The sequence below is a fragment of the Lutjanus erythropterus genome, chromosome 11 (genome assembly GCF_056507025.1).
Source record: "Lutjanus erythropterus isolate fLutEry1 chromosome 11, fLutEry1.hap2, whole genome shotgun sequence".
Classification (NCBI taxonomy): domain Eukaryota; kingdom Metazoa; phylum Chordata; class Actinopteri; order Lutjaniformes; family Lutjanidae; genus Lutjanus; species Lutjanus erythropterus.
The window spans coordinates 41,520,047-41,539,242 of record NC_139327.1 but is presented as its reverse complement, the minus strand read 5'-3'; the positions used below and the strand labels follow the sequence as shown (position 1 = coordinate 41,539,242).

The 19,196-nt window shown below is 41.8% G+C and overlaps 2 protein-coding genes across 2 annotated transcripts in view; both read right to left on the bottom strand.

Moving 5' to 3' along the window:
• Positions 1–4,317: 4,317 nt before the first annotated feature.
• Positions 4,318–7,053, bottom strand: ndufa2 (NADH:ubiquinone oxidoreductase subunit A2). The gene is made up of 3 exons (XM_084730237.1): positions 6,898–7,053; positions 5,190–5,296; positions 4,318–4,531 (listed from the first exon to the last, which is right to left on the bottom strand). Exons 1-3 carry the CDS (start codon positions 6,999–7,001, stop codon positions 4,440–4,442), a joined length of 303 nt encoding a protein of 100 aa, XP_084586363.1. The 5' UTR covers positions 7,002–7,053; the 3' UTR covers positions 4,318–4,439.
• Positions 7,054–9,790: 2,737 nt separating this feature from the next.
• LOC146319663 (A disintegrin and metalloproteinase with thrombospondin motifs 2-like) overlaps positions 9,791–19,196 on the bottom strand; it is a 33,409-nt gene continuing 24,003 nt past the window's right edge. Inside the window, exons 16-25 of the mRNA XM_084730227.1 lie at positions 18,673–18,796; positions 18,218–18,298; positions 17,950–18,119; positions 14,038–14,197; positions 13,834–13,966; positions 13,526–13,736; positions 12,687–12,816; positions 12,521–12,595; positions 11,796–11,985; positions 9,791–11,041 (exon numbers count right to left, since the gene is read on the bottom strand). Of these exons, the coding sequence (XP_084586353.1) occupies positions 10,108–11,041; positions 11,796–11,985; positions 12,521–12,595; positions 12,687–12,816; positions 13,526–13,736; positions 13,834–13,966; positions 14,038–14,197; positions 17,950–18,119; positions 18,218–18,298; positions 18,673–18,796 (2,208 nt within the window). The 3' untranslated portion in view covers positions 9,791–10,107. The remainder of the gene's footprint in view (positions 11,042–11,795; positions 11,986–12,520; positions 12,596–12,686; positions 12,817–13,525; positions 13,737–13,833; positions 13,967–14,037; positions 14,198–17,949; positions 18,120–18,217; positions 18,299–18,672; positions 18,797–19,196) is intronic.

Genomic DNA, 19,196 nt, shown 5'->3' with positions numbered 1-19,196 from the left:
CATTAGTTTGTTTTTTAATAATCCACTGTGGGTTCTCAGTGCCAAAAACAAGTCACATGACAAAATAATACGGTTTTGTTGACACAGAACAAACAGGTGATTGTTGGACTCATCATGTTCTCCTGTTTCCTTCTTTGATAAGAACTGTTGACCTCCTGTCCTGACATGTAAACACGTCTACATCACTTCTTTCACTTTATGAGAACAGCAGTACTTTTGTTGTTTGGATAATTCAGTGTGGATGTTGATGCTAAAAAACACAAAAATCTGTACAAAAAATAATAGTTTTCTACACGACAACATGTTTGTTGCAAACGAAGCACACAGTCTTATTGCTGACCTCCGTGAAACAATAGGTTCGTTTGAGATGAAGTGCGTCTCGTCTGGAGAGACGAGATCAGGAGGACGCAGTCGGACAGTTTTCAACAGACTTCAGAGAGACTAGAGGAAGAGACACGAACATCCTGTCAGGTCACCTGCAGGTCACCTGTAGTCTGCAGGTCATTGATCACAGCTGAAGAAATAAAGTGCGTTCTTGATCGTTGATTGAAGTTAAAATAGAAGAGATCCTCCTTTTGACTCATCGGTTCTTTTATCTGCCTTGTAAAGAACCAAACTGTTCTTTTGATCAGTCATATAGAACCTTTATTATTATCAGACACTAAATATCTGATTATTCATCAGACAACAGAAGATCAATATGTCATTAAATATTACAGTTACACAGAAAATTACTATTTTATACAACATGTGGTGTTTGTTGTCAAAGTTAAGAGCCAATCAGAGCCTGTCAGCTTATCGATCAGGTGACAGTCAGGTGTTTGCAGTCATATGATCAATACTTCCGCTAATGCCTCTTTTTATTCTACAATTCAAATTACGTTGCAGATTTAAAACAAAACTCACATTTGCATTAACAAAACCTTCAGTTGCATCTGAAACAGGAAGCTTCAAAATATATTGACATGGAGATAAAACATATTTCTCATTTACAAAATACATTTTACATTATAAACTTTTTAAAAACAGTTCTTGAAATTTGTAACAGAACAATAACAGGATTTTAAAAAAAGATTTCACATAATAAAGTCAATTAAACTTATAAAATAAAATAATAAATAATAGTAGGTGTTGATAATTGAGATAAGGAGCTTTAAGTGTAACATTTCACAGATTATAACTTAAAAAGACTTTGACATGTTTTCATATAAATCTCATAAAGACTGATTAACTTCTGAAAGTAAGATGATAAATCAATTTTGATTTCATTTTTAAAACAGACTATGGAGGTTTGCTGTTTGTCCATTTATTTTTATGTATATGATATTTCCCCAGAATGAAAACGATGTTCACCATCTTAGATATGTTCTCTGACATCATCTTCACCTGAAACTTATTGAACGAACAACTCTTGATCTCAATATTCAACCAACTACAAACATGTTTCCACAAAAGTTGTGTGTGTGTTTCGTGTCTCAGTCACCTCGACACAAGACGCAGCGACCATCACGCAAACATCACGCGTCAATCAATTGTGACAGCAAGCGCCCTCGCACAACACAAGAATTTCAAAATAAAAGCTGGTTTAGATCAGTTCATTCATCTCTTAAGCCTCCTAAGTAAAACGGCGTGGTTTGTCTTCGACATCGCGGGCCGGATAGAACCATCATGTGGACCGGATCCGGCCCGCGGGCCGTACAGTTCCTAGGTCTGATTTAGAGTCAACAATTAACCTGCATGTCTTTGAACTGTGGGAGGCAGCAGGAGAACCCAGAGAGAACCCACACATACACTAGGAGAACATGTAAACTCCACACAGAAAGGCCCTGTCCAGTCTCAGACTCCAGTCACAGACTCTAGTCTCAGACTCTAGTCTCAGACTCCAGTCACAGACTCTAGTCTCAGACTCTAGTCTCAGACTCCAGTCTCAGACTCTAGTCTCAGACTCCAGTCGCAGACTCAGACTCCAGTCTCAGACTCCAGTCACAGACTCCAGTCTCAGACTCTAGTCTCAGACTCTAGTCTCAGACTCCAGTCTCAGACTCTAGTCTCAGACTCCAGTCACAGACTCTAGTCTCAGACTCTAGTCTCAGACTCCAGTCTCAGACTCTAGTCTCAGACTCCAGTCGCAGACTCAGACTCCAGTCTCAGACTCTAGTCGCAGACTCTAGTCTCAGACTCTAGTCTCAGACTCTAGTCTCAGACTCCAGTCACAGACTCCAGTCACAGACTCCAGTCTCAGACTCCAGTCGCAGACTCTAGTCTCAGACTCTAGTCGCAGACTCTAGTCTCAGACTCTAGTCTCAGACTCTAGTCTCAGACTCCAGTCACAGACTCCAGTCTCAGACTCCAGTCGCAGACTCCAGTCTCAGACTCCAGTCTCAGACTCTAGTCGCAGACTCCAGTCGCAGACTCTAGTCTCAGACTCCAGTCTCAGACTCCAGTCTCAGACTCTAGTCTCAGACTCTAGTCGCAGACTCCAGTCGCAGACTCCAGTCTCAGACTCCAGTCTCAGACTCTAGTCGCAGACTCTAGTCGCAGACTCTAGTCACAGACTCTAGTCACAGACTCCAGTCTCAGACTCTAGTCTCAGACTCTCTAGTCACAGACTCTAGTCACAGACTCCAGTCACAGACTCTAGTCACAGACTCCAGTCTCAGACTCCAGTCTCAGACTCCAGTCGCAGACTCTAGTCGCAGACTCTAGTCACAGACTCTAGTCTCAGACTCCAGTCACAGACTCCAGTCACAGACTCTAGTCTCAGACTCCAGTCACAGACTCTAGTCTCAGACTCTAGTCTCAGACTCCAGTCACAGACTCTAGTCACAGACTCTAGTCTCAGACTCTCTAGTCACAGACTCTAGTCACAGACTCCAGTCACAGACTCCAGTCTCAGACTCCAGTCGCAGACTCTAGTCGCAGACTCTAGTCGCAGACTCTAGTCACAGACTCTAGTCACAGACTCTAGTCTCAGACTCCAGTCACAGACTCCAGTCACAGACTCTAGTCTCAGACTCCAGTCACAGACTCTAGTCTCAGACTCTAGTCTCAGACTCTAGTCGCAGACTGTGTGACAGTGTTAGTTGATCCTGGTATTATTCTTGTTGTTTGTATAGAAAGGAGAAGTGTTTTGTTTTTTTTTGACGGACAGCGCGACACTCGTCTGTTTTACGGCAGTGATGTAATCATTGTTGTTCTGTCAGAGCTGTGGAAAAAAAGAAAACATTCAAAACATATCCAACACCAGGAAAAATAAAGTTGCCCGTTGTCCTGTTTTTTAAGTGTAACACTGTTAAAGAGCCTTAAGACTCAGTTACTCACATTATAAAGACACTAAAGATCTTAAAGCTAATTTAGTCTTTTATTATTTGTTTCAGTTATTTTCTTTTTCTCTTTACATTTTTCTTTCTGGTTCATGCTGCTTGTATTTGTTGTTAAATGTCTTCAGAATGATATTTTCTGTTTGAACATGTTTAGTAAAGTTTTGTCAGGAGGAGCAGAGCTGCACACAAACTTTTCACAGTCTGATGATTGAAAGCAGTTTGTGTCAGAGGTGGTTCAGAGCAGCGCTGCCCCCTGCAGGTCAACACAGGCACTGCTGAAGGTTCTCCAGGACCAGCTGGTGTTCCTGCTGCACACCAAACTGTCATTTCTGCTTCATTCTACACATTTATTAACAGACGGATTCAATCGAATGTTACAAACACAGGTGGAGGAACTGAAGGACGACGCACACGCAGCACTTATTAAACAGATTCATATTTCAAAAATATGAGTCTGTGAAAACTTAAACTGATCCACTTGCAGATGTTTGTGACATTAGAACATACAGCGAGAACTCAGAAATAATAAAGAGAACTAGAGAGGTTCATTTGGTTTCAAAGGCAGCTGTTTCAGAGCCATTAAAATTCTTCACACATCTTTATTTTCCTTTTAACTCACTGAAAGCGTCACACACCAGTGAAATCCCCTTAAAACACAGTCATTTTCATATATAGGCCTTAAAGAGAGTAAAACCCCCTGTGAGCCCCTCGACCCTGAAAACCCATTAAAATATCCTTAAAGCCTAATTAAATCCCTTAAAAAAAGGGAAACCTCCTTTAAACCCAACACATTCCTCTTAAATCAGAATAAAATCCTTTGTAAAATCAATAAAACCTACTTTATTACTCAGTCAAACCTCCTTAAATCCAAATAAAACCCTTAAAGATCCACTGAAATCTACCTAAAAGCAAATAAAGTTATACTTTGATAAATCAGTAAAAACCTTCAACAGTCCAGAGAAAATAAAGAAAACCTCTGGAGGACGCAGCTGAGTGACATTAATGACATTTATTATTAATGGTTTATTCATATCAACACATTTACATCCAAAGAGAAGTCATGAAGCAGGTGAGTGGATCCTGGACTGAACCACTTCCAGCAGACAGGAGGGGGGTTTAAGGTCTGGACTGAACCAGAGTCTCCACAGCTTTGGCCACCTGATCAGCTGACATGTTGTCCACTGAGACGCTGCTCTCTTTACCGAAATCTGAACACAAAACATAAACATCATCATTAATATCATCATTACGGTTAGAATAATTATTATCATTACACAGATATTTACTGATAATATTCAAACTGAATTTAGTGAAACATGATCAGATCTGATCTTTTATTTGAATTCTGTCAGTCTAATTCAACTAGTGATCAATCTGGTGATCATTTTTTCCACTAATTGATCAGTTCTGTGGTCCATTAAATGTCAGAAAATATTGAAAATGTATTAATTAATCCTGTTACAACCTCATCAATTGAAAAACAGGTCCAAACATGCTCCACCTGTTTTCATGTTTGGACCCATTTTTCATGATTAAGCTGGTGATATTTTTTTTCCACCAATCAATTAGTTGTTTAATCCATGAAATATTAGAAAATGTTGATCAAACACAATCAAACTGTGAGGAACCAGATTTCTACCCTGAGCTCAAACTAGCTGATGGAAAATTATTTTACATTTTGAATCTGTAGGAAGTTTGAATATTTCAGATTGTATTCAAACACGGAGAAACACGAACAGCTGGAAACTGAAGTTTGGACCTGCTGAGCCTCCGTCTGTTTGTTTGTTAACTCGTCTGTTGACTGACAAGTCACGATGCTAAAAGAGTGTAATGGCCCTTTAAGAGGTGAGCGTGGTGCAGACTGACCGTATCTGGCCCAGACTCTGGCCTGGACTCCAGAACACTCTCTGATCAGGATCGGAAAGTCCGGGTTGGACGTCTTCAGACTCACGTAGTGCTGCTCCACAAAGTCTCTGTGAGACAGAGACACACATGGAGTCAGTACAGAGTGACATCACAGGAGGAGGAGTCAGCTGTCCTATGACACGTGATGTCACCGCAAATATTCAATTTCTCATTTTGAAGAAAATAATCAATTAGTGTTTCAAGTTAAAAGACAACTTTACAGTTAATTCTGCCACGTTTGGGACATAAAGATTGATTGGACGTATAGACTGATTGGACGTACAGATTGATTGGACGTACAGACTGATTGGACGTACAGACTGATTGGACGTACAGACTGATTGGACGTACAGATTGATTGGACGTACAGATTGATTGGACGTATAGATTGATTGGACGTATAGACTGATTGGACGTATAGACTGATTGGACGTACAGATTGATTGGACGTATAGACTGATTGGACGTACAGATTGATTGGACGTATAGATTGATTGGACGTATTACGGATGAAAGGATGCTCCAGTCCAACAACAACAAAGGTTAATAAATAATCTTAAAATGCACAGTATGGATTTTCTTCTGTTTCACGTGTTTGTGTTTTATAAAGACGATGTCATCTGTAGTTTCTGAACAGCTGAGAGGAAGAAAGGGTCAGACTGATGATGTCATCCTGCAAATCTAACTGACATCACCATGACGACAAAAACAGAGAACAGGTCTGACTCTAAGATGTTCAGTTCAACAGAACCTTTACTTTTATAGTTTGCCTGAGAATTCAAATTCATTTCTTATAATATTTATTGTGAATCCATAAAACAGAGAAAATGTCTCAACTGTTTTATTGTTGATGATTTGAAAATATTGTTTATACGACATTAATACCAGTAAAGTCAGTTGAACTGAATAGAAACAAAACACTATAAAGTTTAAAGACTGTAAATGTTTATGAGTGAAGCAGGTCAGGAAGGACAACAACAACAACAAGACACAAACAAATAACAACAGCAGACATGACAATATGAACTGTGGTTATTAATTATAGCGCAAAGAAAACAAATATGTCAGCAGTTTATGAAAGCAGCAAACAGAAGCAAAGAACAAATAACTTCATTATGCTGATGAAAGATTAGATTTTTACATATTCCTGCAGGATTACCAGAGTTTGACACCTTAAAAAACACATTAACTTTAAATAGATTTTGTGTTTTAAATCTATTTAATGAGTTATGTTCCAGTGTTTTTATCTAAGTTAATCGGTTTGGATGAAAACAGATGATGAAAAAACTGATGTTTTTATTAAACAAACAATAAAAAACATGAACTGGTTGAATTATTTAGTCAAATGTAACTAAAATGTCAGCAAAACTGTTCGTTTTTAAACTCATTAAAAGTTTAATTATGAATAAAATCATTCTGCTCTGTGTGGACGGCTAAAAGCTAACAGCTAACGGCTAACAGCTAACGGCTAACAGCTAACGGCTAACAGCTAACTCTGCGGTCATTCTAACGTTAGGTGTTAGGTGTTAGCTGTTAGCTGTTAGCTGCTAGCACTGTTCAGGTCATTCTCTATGATGATGCTAGGCTAAAAGGCTAACAGATCTCTGGTCGTATTGATTAATATTTGTGTATTGATTAATCAGCAGCTCTTTCCGCCCTCGGAGCTCACCTGGCCCCCTGACTGGCCGCGGACTTCTGGCAGACGTGGATTCGGATCTCTCGGAGGTTTTTAGCCAAACTGGAGCCCAGACTCCGAACCACGGCGGCCGCCATCTTTAATTCTGCTGAACACCGTCAAGGACAGACGAAGTGTCAGTGAAGCCCGGAGTTTATACTGACAGGAGCTGAAGCGGTTCGATGCTGCCCTGAGTTTGTCTTCACAGGCAGCGAGTCTCAGGCTGCAGAAATCCACTGTTTACATGTCAGACAGGGCTGAAATGTAACTGAGTACATTTACTCAAATACTGTACTGTAATCAAAAACGTTTACTTTCTATTTTCTGTCATGTTTCTATTCCACTCTGTCTTCATTTTTAGGGGTAAATATTGTACATTTTACAGACTGCAGCTAATTTACAGATTGAAATTATTAATACTAATATTTCCTGTTATGATAATTGTTAAAAAGCTGTATGAAGTAGGCCTGGTCAAAAAAATGCAATACATCTAATAAATAATAACATTTCAACTTTATTCTCAAAATGCAAAAAAAAAAAAAAAACTTCCTCCATTATTTTTCCTCTTATGCCTGGCCCTGATACAAAATATAAAACAGCCTAAAAAATATAAATCCAATATAAATATGTTTCTAAAGTTTATTTCCTGAAGATGTAAGAACTTCTACCACCACTGATTTATATTAAAATACTCACACACTACAAACATTAATGCAAAACTATTTTATAATCAATTAATCAAACTCCTGATTAATTTGATTTTGAGTTCACTCCATTTCTTTTCTCTGTTTGAAATCTCAATAAACTGAATCAAAGCAAAACATTTCAACAAGTCGTGTTACAGAAACTGAGACACAAGTGTTTACATTTTATAAGATAATGAATCAAGGAAAAAAAATCCAGATTAATTAATAATGAAAAAACTCATTTGTTGCAGCCCAAAAATATTTGATATGGGATTATTGTGGAGGAAAAAGAGGTTGAATTTATCATTTTTGTTTTGTTAGAAAAATGAACTCGACTTAAAAACTCATGAAGTACAAATCCTGACAGTCAATTTTATTGTTCAGTTTTATTATTTGTTTTGTTCTTTTTTTATCCGCCTTGGTTTTTACGACTTTATTCGTCCAAAATAAAGTTGGAAGATTAAAGAGCCCAAATTTTTGTGCTTGTTGTTCTGATGATTTTTAATGTGATTTTCAGAAGAGAAGAGAGCTGCAGTTAAAAAGATGAAAGATGTCGGATTCTTGTCTCATCTGGATGTGATGGAGCAGGAAAACAAACAGGTTTACAGGCGTCAGCTGTTCCCACTGTGACTCATGTGATGTGAATTCAGTTTGATGTTCTGACAGACGAGCAGCTGCTCCTCATGATCCACACAGAACCCAACAAAGAACACCAAGAACTGTGGATCAGTCTGAACAAAGTGCACACAGAACAAACCTCCATCAGAACGCTGTTAAAACCAGCTGAGGCTGCAGGGCTGAAAGAATCATCAACAACAACAACAACAACAACAACAACAACAACAACAACAACAACAACAACAACAACAGAGTGCAGATGCTTCTCATGCACGTGTAAAAATAAAGAATATTTCCTGTTAAATGTTGATTTTAGCCTCCAGTTTTTGTTCAGATGTCAGGAGAACTGTTTCCTGTTTTCATGCTAAGCTAAGCTAAGCTAAGCTAAGCAGCGTTAGCTTCATATTTACTGAACAGAGATGAGAGTGACACCAAACACAGACGGTTAAAACAACATGAAAACTTTATGCTTGTTTACACAAACACTTGTTTGTTGTATGTTCTCAGTGTTTTAATGTTCTGTGGTCAAGTTCTTGTTCAATAAAACAAATAAAACGTGTACAGCTGCGTTTGCACGTGAAATAATGTCAGAATGTGATTTTATCAACTCGTCTGAACACTGAGATCCCAACATGAACCGAAGTGTCTGGAGCCATAAAATGATTCATAAATGGTTTTAAATCACATCATTTAGATTATTATTGTTTTTTTCGAGGTTGTTTCATAACACTGTGTTTATACGTCTCAACAGTCACTTCAGAAATTTTAAAATGAATCCAAAATTTCACTGCTGGGATTTAAAAGTGTCCGCAGTTAAAGAAACACTGAAAATGTTGTTTTTATGTTTCTCGTTCAATAAAATGAGTTTTTCTTTCTCAACGTTCAGCTGCAGCAACTTTCTCTGTTTATACCAACTTATTATTTTCTCACACATTATCAAAGCAACGTTTATTTTTAGAGTGCAGGCGCAGCACATTAGCACAGTTCCCAGCATGCATTGTGTTCAAGTTCGTCACTTTTCATGTTATCAGTTGAAGCAATAAACTCAGCACTGCCATATTGAAAAAAACTTGGCAGCACAGCAGCTCTGAGGAATTTATTTCTTTAATGGATGCATTTTCCATCAACAGTGACTGGAGGAACATGAAAAGTGACAGATTTTCCCTTTAAAACTCTCCTGTGACGCTTCTTTTTATAGTTTGATTAAAACAAATGGAAACATGCAGTGAGACTCTTGAAGATAAATTCTGTGTTCACGATAATGAAAACACTGTGAACATGATGAAGGTTTTGGACTTCAGTCCTCAAACTTCAGTTGTTGGCTCAACTTAATATCTTTGGTTTATTGGACATGTTTTCTCAAGTTCAGCTAATTCAACTAGTTTTTTACAGAAGTCAAATTCTGCCTCAGTTCTTTTAACTCACGTTTTTAAGTTGAACCAGTTCAATGTTTTGTGTGGAAGTTGTTTACAATAAACTTTTTAGTTTTTGAGTGAATCACAGTGAATCTGAACATCTGAAGAAGACTTCAGTAAATGTTGAACTGTTCCTTTAACATGTGTTTATGACTCATGGTGACATCATCAGCTGAATGAGATTTTGCTTTATTCAGAAACAGGATTATTTGGTACAAACATCATGAGAACCTCTGACAGACGAGCAGTTTCCGGAGGAGAATGAAGCAAACGTTTTGATCGTAGACGAGTCGTTGACCTTTAAAGATGGCGTCGGGACGTCAGGCTTCGCTGCCGTCTACTGACATGAAGGTGACAGGTGAGACAACCTGCTGTGACATCATCATCAGTCGTCTGCAGTCTGTTTCTGTTTCTCGTTAAGAGTTTGTTAGCGTTAGCACAGAGTGGGCAAGCAGCACCGTGAAAGAACGATAAAACGTTTTGTTTTATAATCCGCCGCGTCTCTTGTCAGTCCTGCCCTCTCTGCTCCTGTTGGACCTCCTCAGAAGATCCTGACGCCGCTTCTCGTTCAACAGCTGCTGGATGCGTTTGTTCTGAGTTCGCTCACGGAACGGCGGCATCCGCGGCACAAAGTAGTTCTGCTGTCCCCTGCCGACGTCCCCATCCAATCCCACGATCCGGTACGGGACCTCGTCCACTGAGTTGTTCTCCTTCTTAGAGAGCGGGATGAAGGAGGACAGCGGAGACGGAGTCGGCGTCGGTTCAGTTTCTGTCAGATTAACTTGAGTTTGCAGTTTCCTCCAACCTGACGTTTTGTTTGGTGAAGGTGTGGTGGTGATGATGTCATCAGTATCAGCTGACAGTGTTGTGGTGGGGAACTCGGGGACGGCAGATGTCCCCACTGGTGTAGGACTGTGACCCTCAGCAGTTACTATGGGAACTGTAGCAGGGGGCATTGTGGGAGTTGTAATTTTTCTCCTGAATAAATGAGGTGGAGCAGTTTTTCTGGTGCGTCTTGTAGTAGTTGCAGTAGTTGTAGTAACAACAGGAGTATTTGTAGTAATAACAGGAGTAGTTGTAGTAACAACAGGAGTATTTGTAGTAATAACAGGAGTAGTTGTAGTAATAACAGGAGTAGTTGTAGTAATAACAGGAGTAGTTGTAGTAGTAGCAGTAAAAATAATATCTGGAATGATATCAGGAGTGTCTGAGGAAAAAGAGGGATCTTCGAAGGACGAATAGTCGTCATAATCATCGTAATCCACGTATACGAAGTCGGTGCTGCTCCTGCTGGTGGGGGGCGGAGTTACAGTGACGCTCGTAGGTGTAGTGCTGATGATGTCACTGATGATGTAGCTGCTGTCAGACCAGGAGGGTGTGGACGCTGATGTCATTGTCTCCATGGTTAAAGTCCATGAACTGAGAGACAAAAACAGGACAGGTCAGTGATGTGAGATCAAGACTGTTAAAAGACCACAAAAACAACAAATCTGATCATTAAACATTCATCAATAACTGACGTGATAATCCTTATACAATATTAACTGGAAGTTTAATAATAAAACTCTGTAAACAGTTTTATGAGGACTGGGGGGGTTGAGCTTTTTTTAATGGACAGTTCTGGCAACATTAGCAGACAACACCAAAACTGTTCCTCCGTTTTCATTCAAATATCGTTAAATATTGATACTGCACAGAAACACATGACATCACATTATTTCTACTGAGCCCAGTCCTTTTCACACCAGTCAGAAGAAATCAGATACATGGCAAAAACTATTTGACAGAAAGTCTTGTGCTCATTTTAATAAAAAGTTTGAGAAAAAAAATCAGGGCCTTTAACAGATCAGAAATCATTAAGACTGAATATTATGGTGGGTGCTGAAGTTCCTCACAGTAAAACTTAAATATTTCACATCAATCTTCTTGTTTCTAATTCAACAACTTAGAACCAGAGGATTTCATTAAATGTTGGACTGATGAAGCTGCGGTTCCTCTAACGTCCACCAGATGTTGCTGTAATAAACCTGCAGCTTCTCTCAGCAGATTCACTGAGCTTCTTTTCAGGTCAGACTGAGGGAAGACTTTCAAAATAAAACAAACATGAAAACACAAACATAAAATATTAACGTTAAAGATAAAATGAAGTCATTAGGTCGGTTCTCGCTCTGACCTGCTGTTGGAGGTCGGTGAGTTTGTGCTGCTAAAGTTGAAGTTGCTCAAGTTGCTTGAGTTTGCAGAGTTGCTGAAGTTGCCCTCACTGCAGGACTTGCAACACATCTGGCGGTACTCAGGGAAGGAACAGTACTGACTCAACACCTCCATCCGGCAAAACACTGAGCGGTCACCACGGCAACGCTGCCCTGGAGACAGAAGAGGATCAGTGGTTCAGTTGATGATGTTTGACCACAGTGAGTCCAACATGAAGTTTTCAGGTAAAGACCTGACAGATTTTATCTGCATCATCGTAAACTCCAATAAAACACAATGAGCCCAAAACAAGACGCAATAAATAAATAAACTCGCTGCAGAAAACATGAGGTCAAATTTTAGTCTTTATCGTCTTTTATGCTTTTCTGTCTCCTAAACTACCATCATCTCAGACAACAAAAACTTGGGTAACAATGATAATCACCTCTGCCTGCTGAAGCTGGAGACATATTTGCTATTTAATCATATGTTCACATATGTGTTATGTTAAGTATCGCTCCGACTGGGTGCAGGATATGCAAGGCAGCTATAAGGTGCATATGAGAAGGTGTAGTTGGAATCAAGTATATCTCTGGATTAGGAGAATAAACAGAAACAACAGAAAGAAAAACAAAAGAAGCCAGAGGACGGATCAGGACAGTGAGACACCCAAAGAGAGGAGGAGGATGAAGAGTCCATGTGATTTACTGGAGGAGATCTTTGGAGCTGGGAAGTTTGTGTTGGACCTGGACAGCCACTGAATGATGGAGTTCTTCTGATCACCTGGAGGGGGAGACAAACGCAGTCAGATACACACAGCAAACAACTCCCAACACTGTCACAATGGTAGAGTATGTGATTGGTTGATGCCTACCACGACAGGGTGGGGCCTGGCAGGTTCGGGTTGTGATTGGTTGAGGCTCACTGCAGTTTTGGGCTGAACTTTGGGGACTTGAACATGCAACTTGTCGCTCCTGTGTCCCGTTTCCACAAGATACTGAACACTGCAAACATAAACACGTTGATTAGATTTGAATGTGCAGATTCTAAACCGATCAGTTAATGTTCAAAAAAAAAGTCCTGAAGCTAAAAGCAGTTCCTAACTGGCTAACATAGGTCATGGTCCAGACAAGAGGAAGAAGAAGTCCAGAAAGAATGAATTCAGAGGAAGTCCAGAGACAAGAAGTCCAGAAATAGAAAAGTGAGAGGCAGTCCAAAAAACAGAGTCAGTCCAGACAGACAGGAGTATTAGGTAGTCCAGAGGAAGGAAGGAAGGGGTAGTCCGGACAGACAGAAGTTAAAAGTAGTCCAGAAGGAAAGAAGTATTAGGTGGTCCAGACAGAGGGATATTTGAGGCAGTCCAGAAAGACAGAAGGTAGAGGTAGTCCAGATGGACAGAAGCTTTAGTTAGTCAAGAAAGACAGAAGGTAGAGGGAGTCCAGATGGACAGATGTTAGGAGTAGTCCAAAGGCGAAACAAGATAGAAGTAGCACAAACAGAGGGAAAGTAGAGGCAACCAGAAGGAGAAATGTAAGGCTAGTCCAAGAAGAAGAAAATTAGAAATAATTTAGAGGTAGTCCAGAAAGACAGCTGAGGTAGTCCAACAAGAAGAAAGATAGAAGTAGCTCAGAAAGACAGGAGTTCGATACAGTCCAATAATTTCTAGGACTCCTGGTGGTAAAATAACTTTGTGACTTTGTGAATAGTTCATACCGGGGTCCAGGGCCCAGCGCGCCAGGAAGAAGGGCAGGGGATGCGGTTGCAGGGTCGTTTCCCCTCTGGGCGGTCCTCAACACAGAGTTTGCTGGGGACAGAGCGCTGCTGCTGTCCCGTGCTGGATGCCTGCTGGCAGTTCACCCAGCGACGCTGCCATCCTGTCTGACCACAGGAGGCGCTGCAGTCCTCCCACTCCCCGGTCACCCAGCTGAGGAGGCAGAACAGATCAATTTCAAACAATAAAATAATGATGTATCAGCATGGTGAGCTGTAGTGTGTTACCATAGCAACATGTAGTGTACCACCTTGGCGAGCTGCAGGCGTTGGCGTTGCAGTTGCGGCTGATGGGTCTTGGTTTGTTGATGTTGGAGCAGAACATCCTGTGGACCATTTTCCCATCAGCCTTTCTCCTGCAGCCAAACCTTGTGTACTGTTTCCCTGGCAAACAGACAACAGTGTTAGCTATCATGCAGCCGTTACCTTGGTAACCACATAAGACAGCCAATTACCTCCTCCACAGGGTTTGGAGCAGTGTGACCACTTCTTCAGTGCCCACTCATAGAAGATGGCGTCCTCCTGCACCAGGTTGGACTCCAGTGAGGACCGAAGACGATCCTGGATGATGTACTTATAGGACACTGTCACCTTGGACTCACCATGGGAACGGACCTGATGGACACGAACACAGTCAGGAGGCAGTTTCTCTCATTTAGACTCTAATCAGACCCAGACATTTGAAGTTGTCATTCACCGGCCGGTTGAGTGAACGCTGGCGTGTTTTAGCTGCCGCTGCTCCCCGGCTTTCTTAGGCTTTTTGGTCATTTTATCGCCTGTGGACTCTGCAGTTGTTATCTATGTGTTGAGCATTCGTTAACCCCGTCCTTCTATTTAGTAAGTCAACTGACATCTGTGTCTGTGTGTGTTTGGACTAAGGGTAGCCTACTCGCTGCCTCCTCTGCTGCCACAGCTTTGGCAACTAAGTGGGCTAGTTATGTGTGGCTTGTGCTGGCCTGGACTGTCCTGTCTTTAGTCCATCATCCAACGACAGCACTGCTCCAGTACTCTGCCGTTGAGCTTCTTAAGCTCCGCTTACACCTGCATGTGCCACCACCACCAGCTCTGCTCCTACAGCCAGACATTTTACACCTGCCCCGTTGGAAATACATTCACCGTGGCTTCCGCCGGAACCTCCGGTGGGACGGATCCAAATCCATCAAGTCTTTCTGGTCTTACCGCTCGGCATCCACTGAGGAACACCGGTCGCTGTGCTGATCACAGTGTGCTGGCCTACCTGGCTAGGTCAGCTAACACAGCTGTCAACCACAGCAGGACTTCAGTCTTTTCAACATCCGTTCACTCATGAGTAAGGAACATCTAGTGCAGGATCTCCTTGCAGACCGTAAGACATTTTATGTTTAACTGAAACGTGGCAGCAGTCAAATGACTTTACTCCACAATGATGCTACTCCTCCGGGGTTTGTTTACGTCGCTCAACCTCGTGTTTCCGGTCGAGGGGGAGGTCTCACAATTATTTACGGCGAGAAGTGGAGGATAGCGCCTGTGAATGTTCCTGTCTGTCACTCATGTCACCGTACGTCAGCTCTCTGGACCTATTCCTACTATTGTTGCCACCTTGTATCGCCCACCGAAGCCTAACAAGGATTTTATTACCGACTTCTCAAACTTCCTGATGTACCTCTCCACACTCTCACCAAACATAATACTTCTGGGGGATTTTAACATTCATATGGACAATGCCAATAATACTCTCACCGAAGACTTCACATCCTGCTTGGACAGCTTTGGACTGCAGCAATATATCAATTTTCCCACACATGCTAAAGGACATATCTTGGACTTAATCTGCTGCTCAGGTGTTACACCTGTTGACTGCAAAGCAGATTCCCTCTCTCTCTCTCAGACCATATGTTTTTATCATGTGTGTTAATCTCTCACTCTCCAAATCCAAGCCCCGACGCAATATAACTTTCCATAAAATTAAGGACATCAACTTGGACATTTATTCTTCTTGTATCAACAGCCTTCCCAGTGTTGACAGGTTTTCTACCCCAGGTGAATAATCTCTTACACTTCAACAACAGCCTTCATAACCTTTTAAACAATCTTGCTCCACTCAAAACCAGATGTGTGTCATTCACTCATACTGCACCTTGGTTCACTCCCACTCTCAGACAGTTAAAAGCAAAAGGACGTCAACTTGAAAGACTCTACAGGAAAACTGGTCTCACTGTGCACAAAGACGTATTCAAATCAATTTTCCACTACAAAGACTGTATGTCTACAGTTAAATCCAGATATTATTCTGGTTTAATTAGTTCAAATGAGGGTGACTCTAAGGCCCCTACACACGATCAGCAGTCAAGACGCTTTGCATCCGACCAAGACACCGCTACCCTCGGCGTGGCGCACCGCTCGGATCTGCCGCTCACCGCTGCACCCAAAGTTCAAATTATTTGAACTTTGACCTTGTTTGCCGCTGACCTTTCAAAGCGCAACCAATGAGATAACAGCTGATTGTGACGTAGCCAGAAGCGACACATACAAACAGAGGAGGGACAGAAAATGGAAGAAAAAGTCTTTCTCTGTGTTTCTGCTCGGCGTCTCTGCGCTCTACCTGGCGGTGAGCGAGGAGCAAATTTCTTGTCATGTGAAGGCCCCTTAAGGCCCTTTTCTTCCTACTCACAAATATTACAAAACCGCCGGATTCACTTCCTCCCCACCTGTACTCGTCTGATGTCTGTAACACTTTGGTATCATTTTTTCCTTCAAAAATCAAACATATTCATCAACAACTTACATCCTCCTCTGCTCCAACTTCACCTGCCCCAGTTCTATTTGCCCCCCCAATTCACTCTCAGTATTCACCCTTCCTTCAGTCAATGAAGTCTCCAAAATCATTCAAAAATCCAAATCATCAACCTGCCAATTAGACCCTCTTCCCACTGTCCTTGTAAAAGCCACCGTCCCCTCTCTGTCCCCTCTCGTCCCAGACTTCATACACTCTTTCTTTACCACTGATGTTGTTCCTTCTGCCCTCAAAACAGCTGCTGTAACCCCAATACTCAACAAACTTGGTTCAGATCCCAGTATCCTCAATCATTTTTGTCCAATCTCAAATCTTCCATTCATTCTTCAAAATTCTTGAAAAAACAGTTGCTGCTCAACTCCACACTCATCTATCCTGCAATCATTTATATGAACAATTCCAATCTGGTTTCCGTCCCTCCTATATCACTGAAACATCACTCCTTAAAGTCACCAATGACCTCCTCCTTGCTGCTGACTCCGGTTCACTATCCATTCTCCTTCTGCTTGATCTGACTGCGGCCTTCGACACACTTTCACACACCATCCCTCTGGACAGATCACAAACACACCTCTTAACTGGTTTCATTCATACCTTTCAGGCTTCACTCAGTTCATTCAGTTAAAATCATTCACCTCGTATCCAGTCCTCATCACCTCAGGTGTCCCCCAGGGCTGCTGTTCATTGTTTACCCCCCCCCCCCGGTCACAACATCATATTCACTTTCACTGCTAAGTGGCTGACACCCAGCTCTACCTTTCAACCAAACTCCACACTCCCACCCTCGTCCCGCACCAATTGCCAAACAAACTCCATAATTTTTCTATTCCCATCGATAACTCGTCCATCTCTCCCTCCCCTCAGGTTAAGAGTCTGGGTGTCGTCCTCGACAGCAGCCTCTCCTTCGCCTCCCATGTCATTAACATCACTCAGTCTGCCTCCTTCCATCTTCACAACATCAACCGGCTCCGTCCTTCTCTCACTCCTCACTCAACTGCTGTTCTAGTTCAGTCTGGTCACCTCCTGTTTAGATTATTGTAACTCTCTTCTCTTTGGTCTTCCACATAAAACCCTCCATAAACTACAACTGGTCCAAAACTCAGCCGCCCGTATCTTTACCTGCACCCCTTTAATCCATCACATCACACCTATTCTACAGCAGCTACACTGGCTCCCCATCACACATCATATCAGCTACAAAATACTCCTCCTCACCTTCAAAGCTGTCCACAACCTCGCCCTTCCATGTCCCTCAGATCCTCTTCCTCCATCCATCTCATCGCCCCCCCCACCCCCCCACCCATCTTGTTACCATGGGGAGCAGAGCATTCAGCTCTGGAACTGGAACCATTTCAAATCCAAACTCAATACCCATCTGTTTAAACTGGTTCACACCCTCTGATCACAACTGCATTGTCTCATTTTAAACTGTCTTTGTATTTTATTTATTTTTTTATTGTCTCTTATATATCTAATATTGTGTCTGCTTTTTCAAGGTGACCTTGAGTGTCAAGACAGGCACGTATAAATAAAATGCATTATTATTATTAGTGTGACCATGCTGGACTTGTGTTTCCCATGTTGATGGACTGACCATAAGCAGGACTCCATACTTTAGTGGCCCTGTGGTCTGGATGGACTCCTGCTCCTCCTCCTCACTGTTGCTGTACTCCCATGCCACACCCTTCTCAATCACCACTCGGGATTCTGGGAGCTCATCTTCATCGTTGAGGAAGAGGTGGCCCGTCTCCTGGTTCTTCACCGCTGGAGCGAACAATCAAAATGAGGTTTAACACAAACTGGCGAGCTACAGAGGTCCTTCATGTTGGACAAAATAAGCTCCTCCTCCTCCATCCTCTTACCCAGGATGTGAGGAGTCCCTTTGAACTCCTGGATCAGCAGGTGTCGGGCTCCTTTAGGGATCTCCAGGATCTTCAGGTAACCTAGACCATGGGAACAGTAATCATTAATCAATTAGTAATCATTAATCAATCAGTAATGAATCCTGCCCATCCCCTTCACTGTGTGTTTACTGTGTGTTTAAGTTTTGTACTGAATGAGAACAAGTCATCCAGGTCACAGTAATCCAGCAGAGGTTCAATCAAAGGAAAGAGGACTCGGTTGTAGATCCTTGAAAACGTCTCTCATCCAAGGGGCTTCAGTTCAAAGACATGAAACATCTTCAAGGATCTTCAAGGATCCACCTGCTGTGAGTTTAACCTTTTTTGGACCTCTGATATTTGACCGGAACATGTTTCAGTTGGACACAAAGCTTTAGAAACCTGAACTATCTCCTCTGATCTGGTGTTTCAGAGACCTTGTTTCTTGGTGCTGCGGGTGAAATTTCCTTTGATGATCTTACAGCTGGAGTTATCTCCTCCACAGACACCACATCGATCCTCCTGCTGGTCTGAAGCGATCTGTCCATCACAGCCCACATGCTGCATGAGGAGAGAGGAAACAAGGAGAGAGGAGAGGAGAAGATCTTAATTGGAAGACCAGTGGTCTGTCTTTCTGATATGGAGGAGACACCACTGACTTGGTGAAACTCCTAAACGTGTCTCAGCTGAGTCTTCTACAGACAGATCACTACATGTGGGGGTCTTTCAAGCTCACAACTATCAGGAAAGTAAAGAAAGGTGAACAACATAACAGCCATCTTCTGTTTTAATTTTGTGAAAATGTTGTGTTCCAGTTTAGCTTTAACAACTCATCATTTGTTTGATGAAATGACCTCGAGGCGTTATTGAAACACTGGGTTCACAGGAACGGACCAGATGGACAAATGACCCAGAGACATAATGTCCATGCAATGCTTTTCTGATACCATTTTTTTTCCTT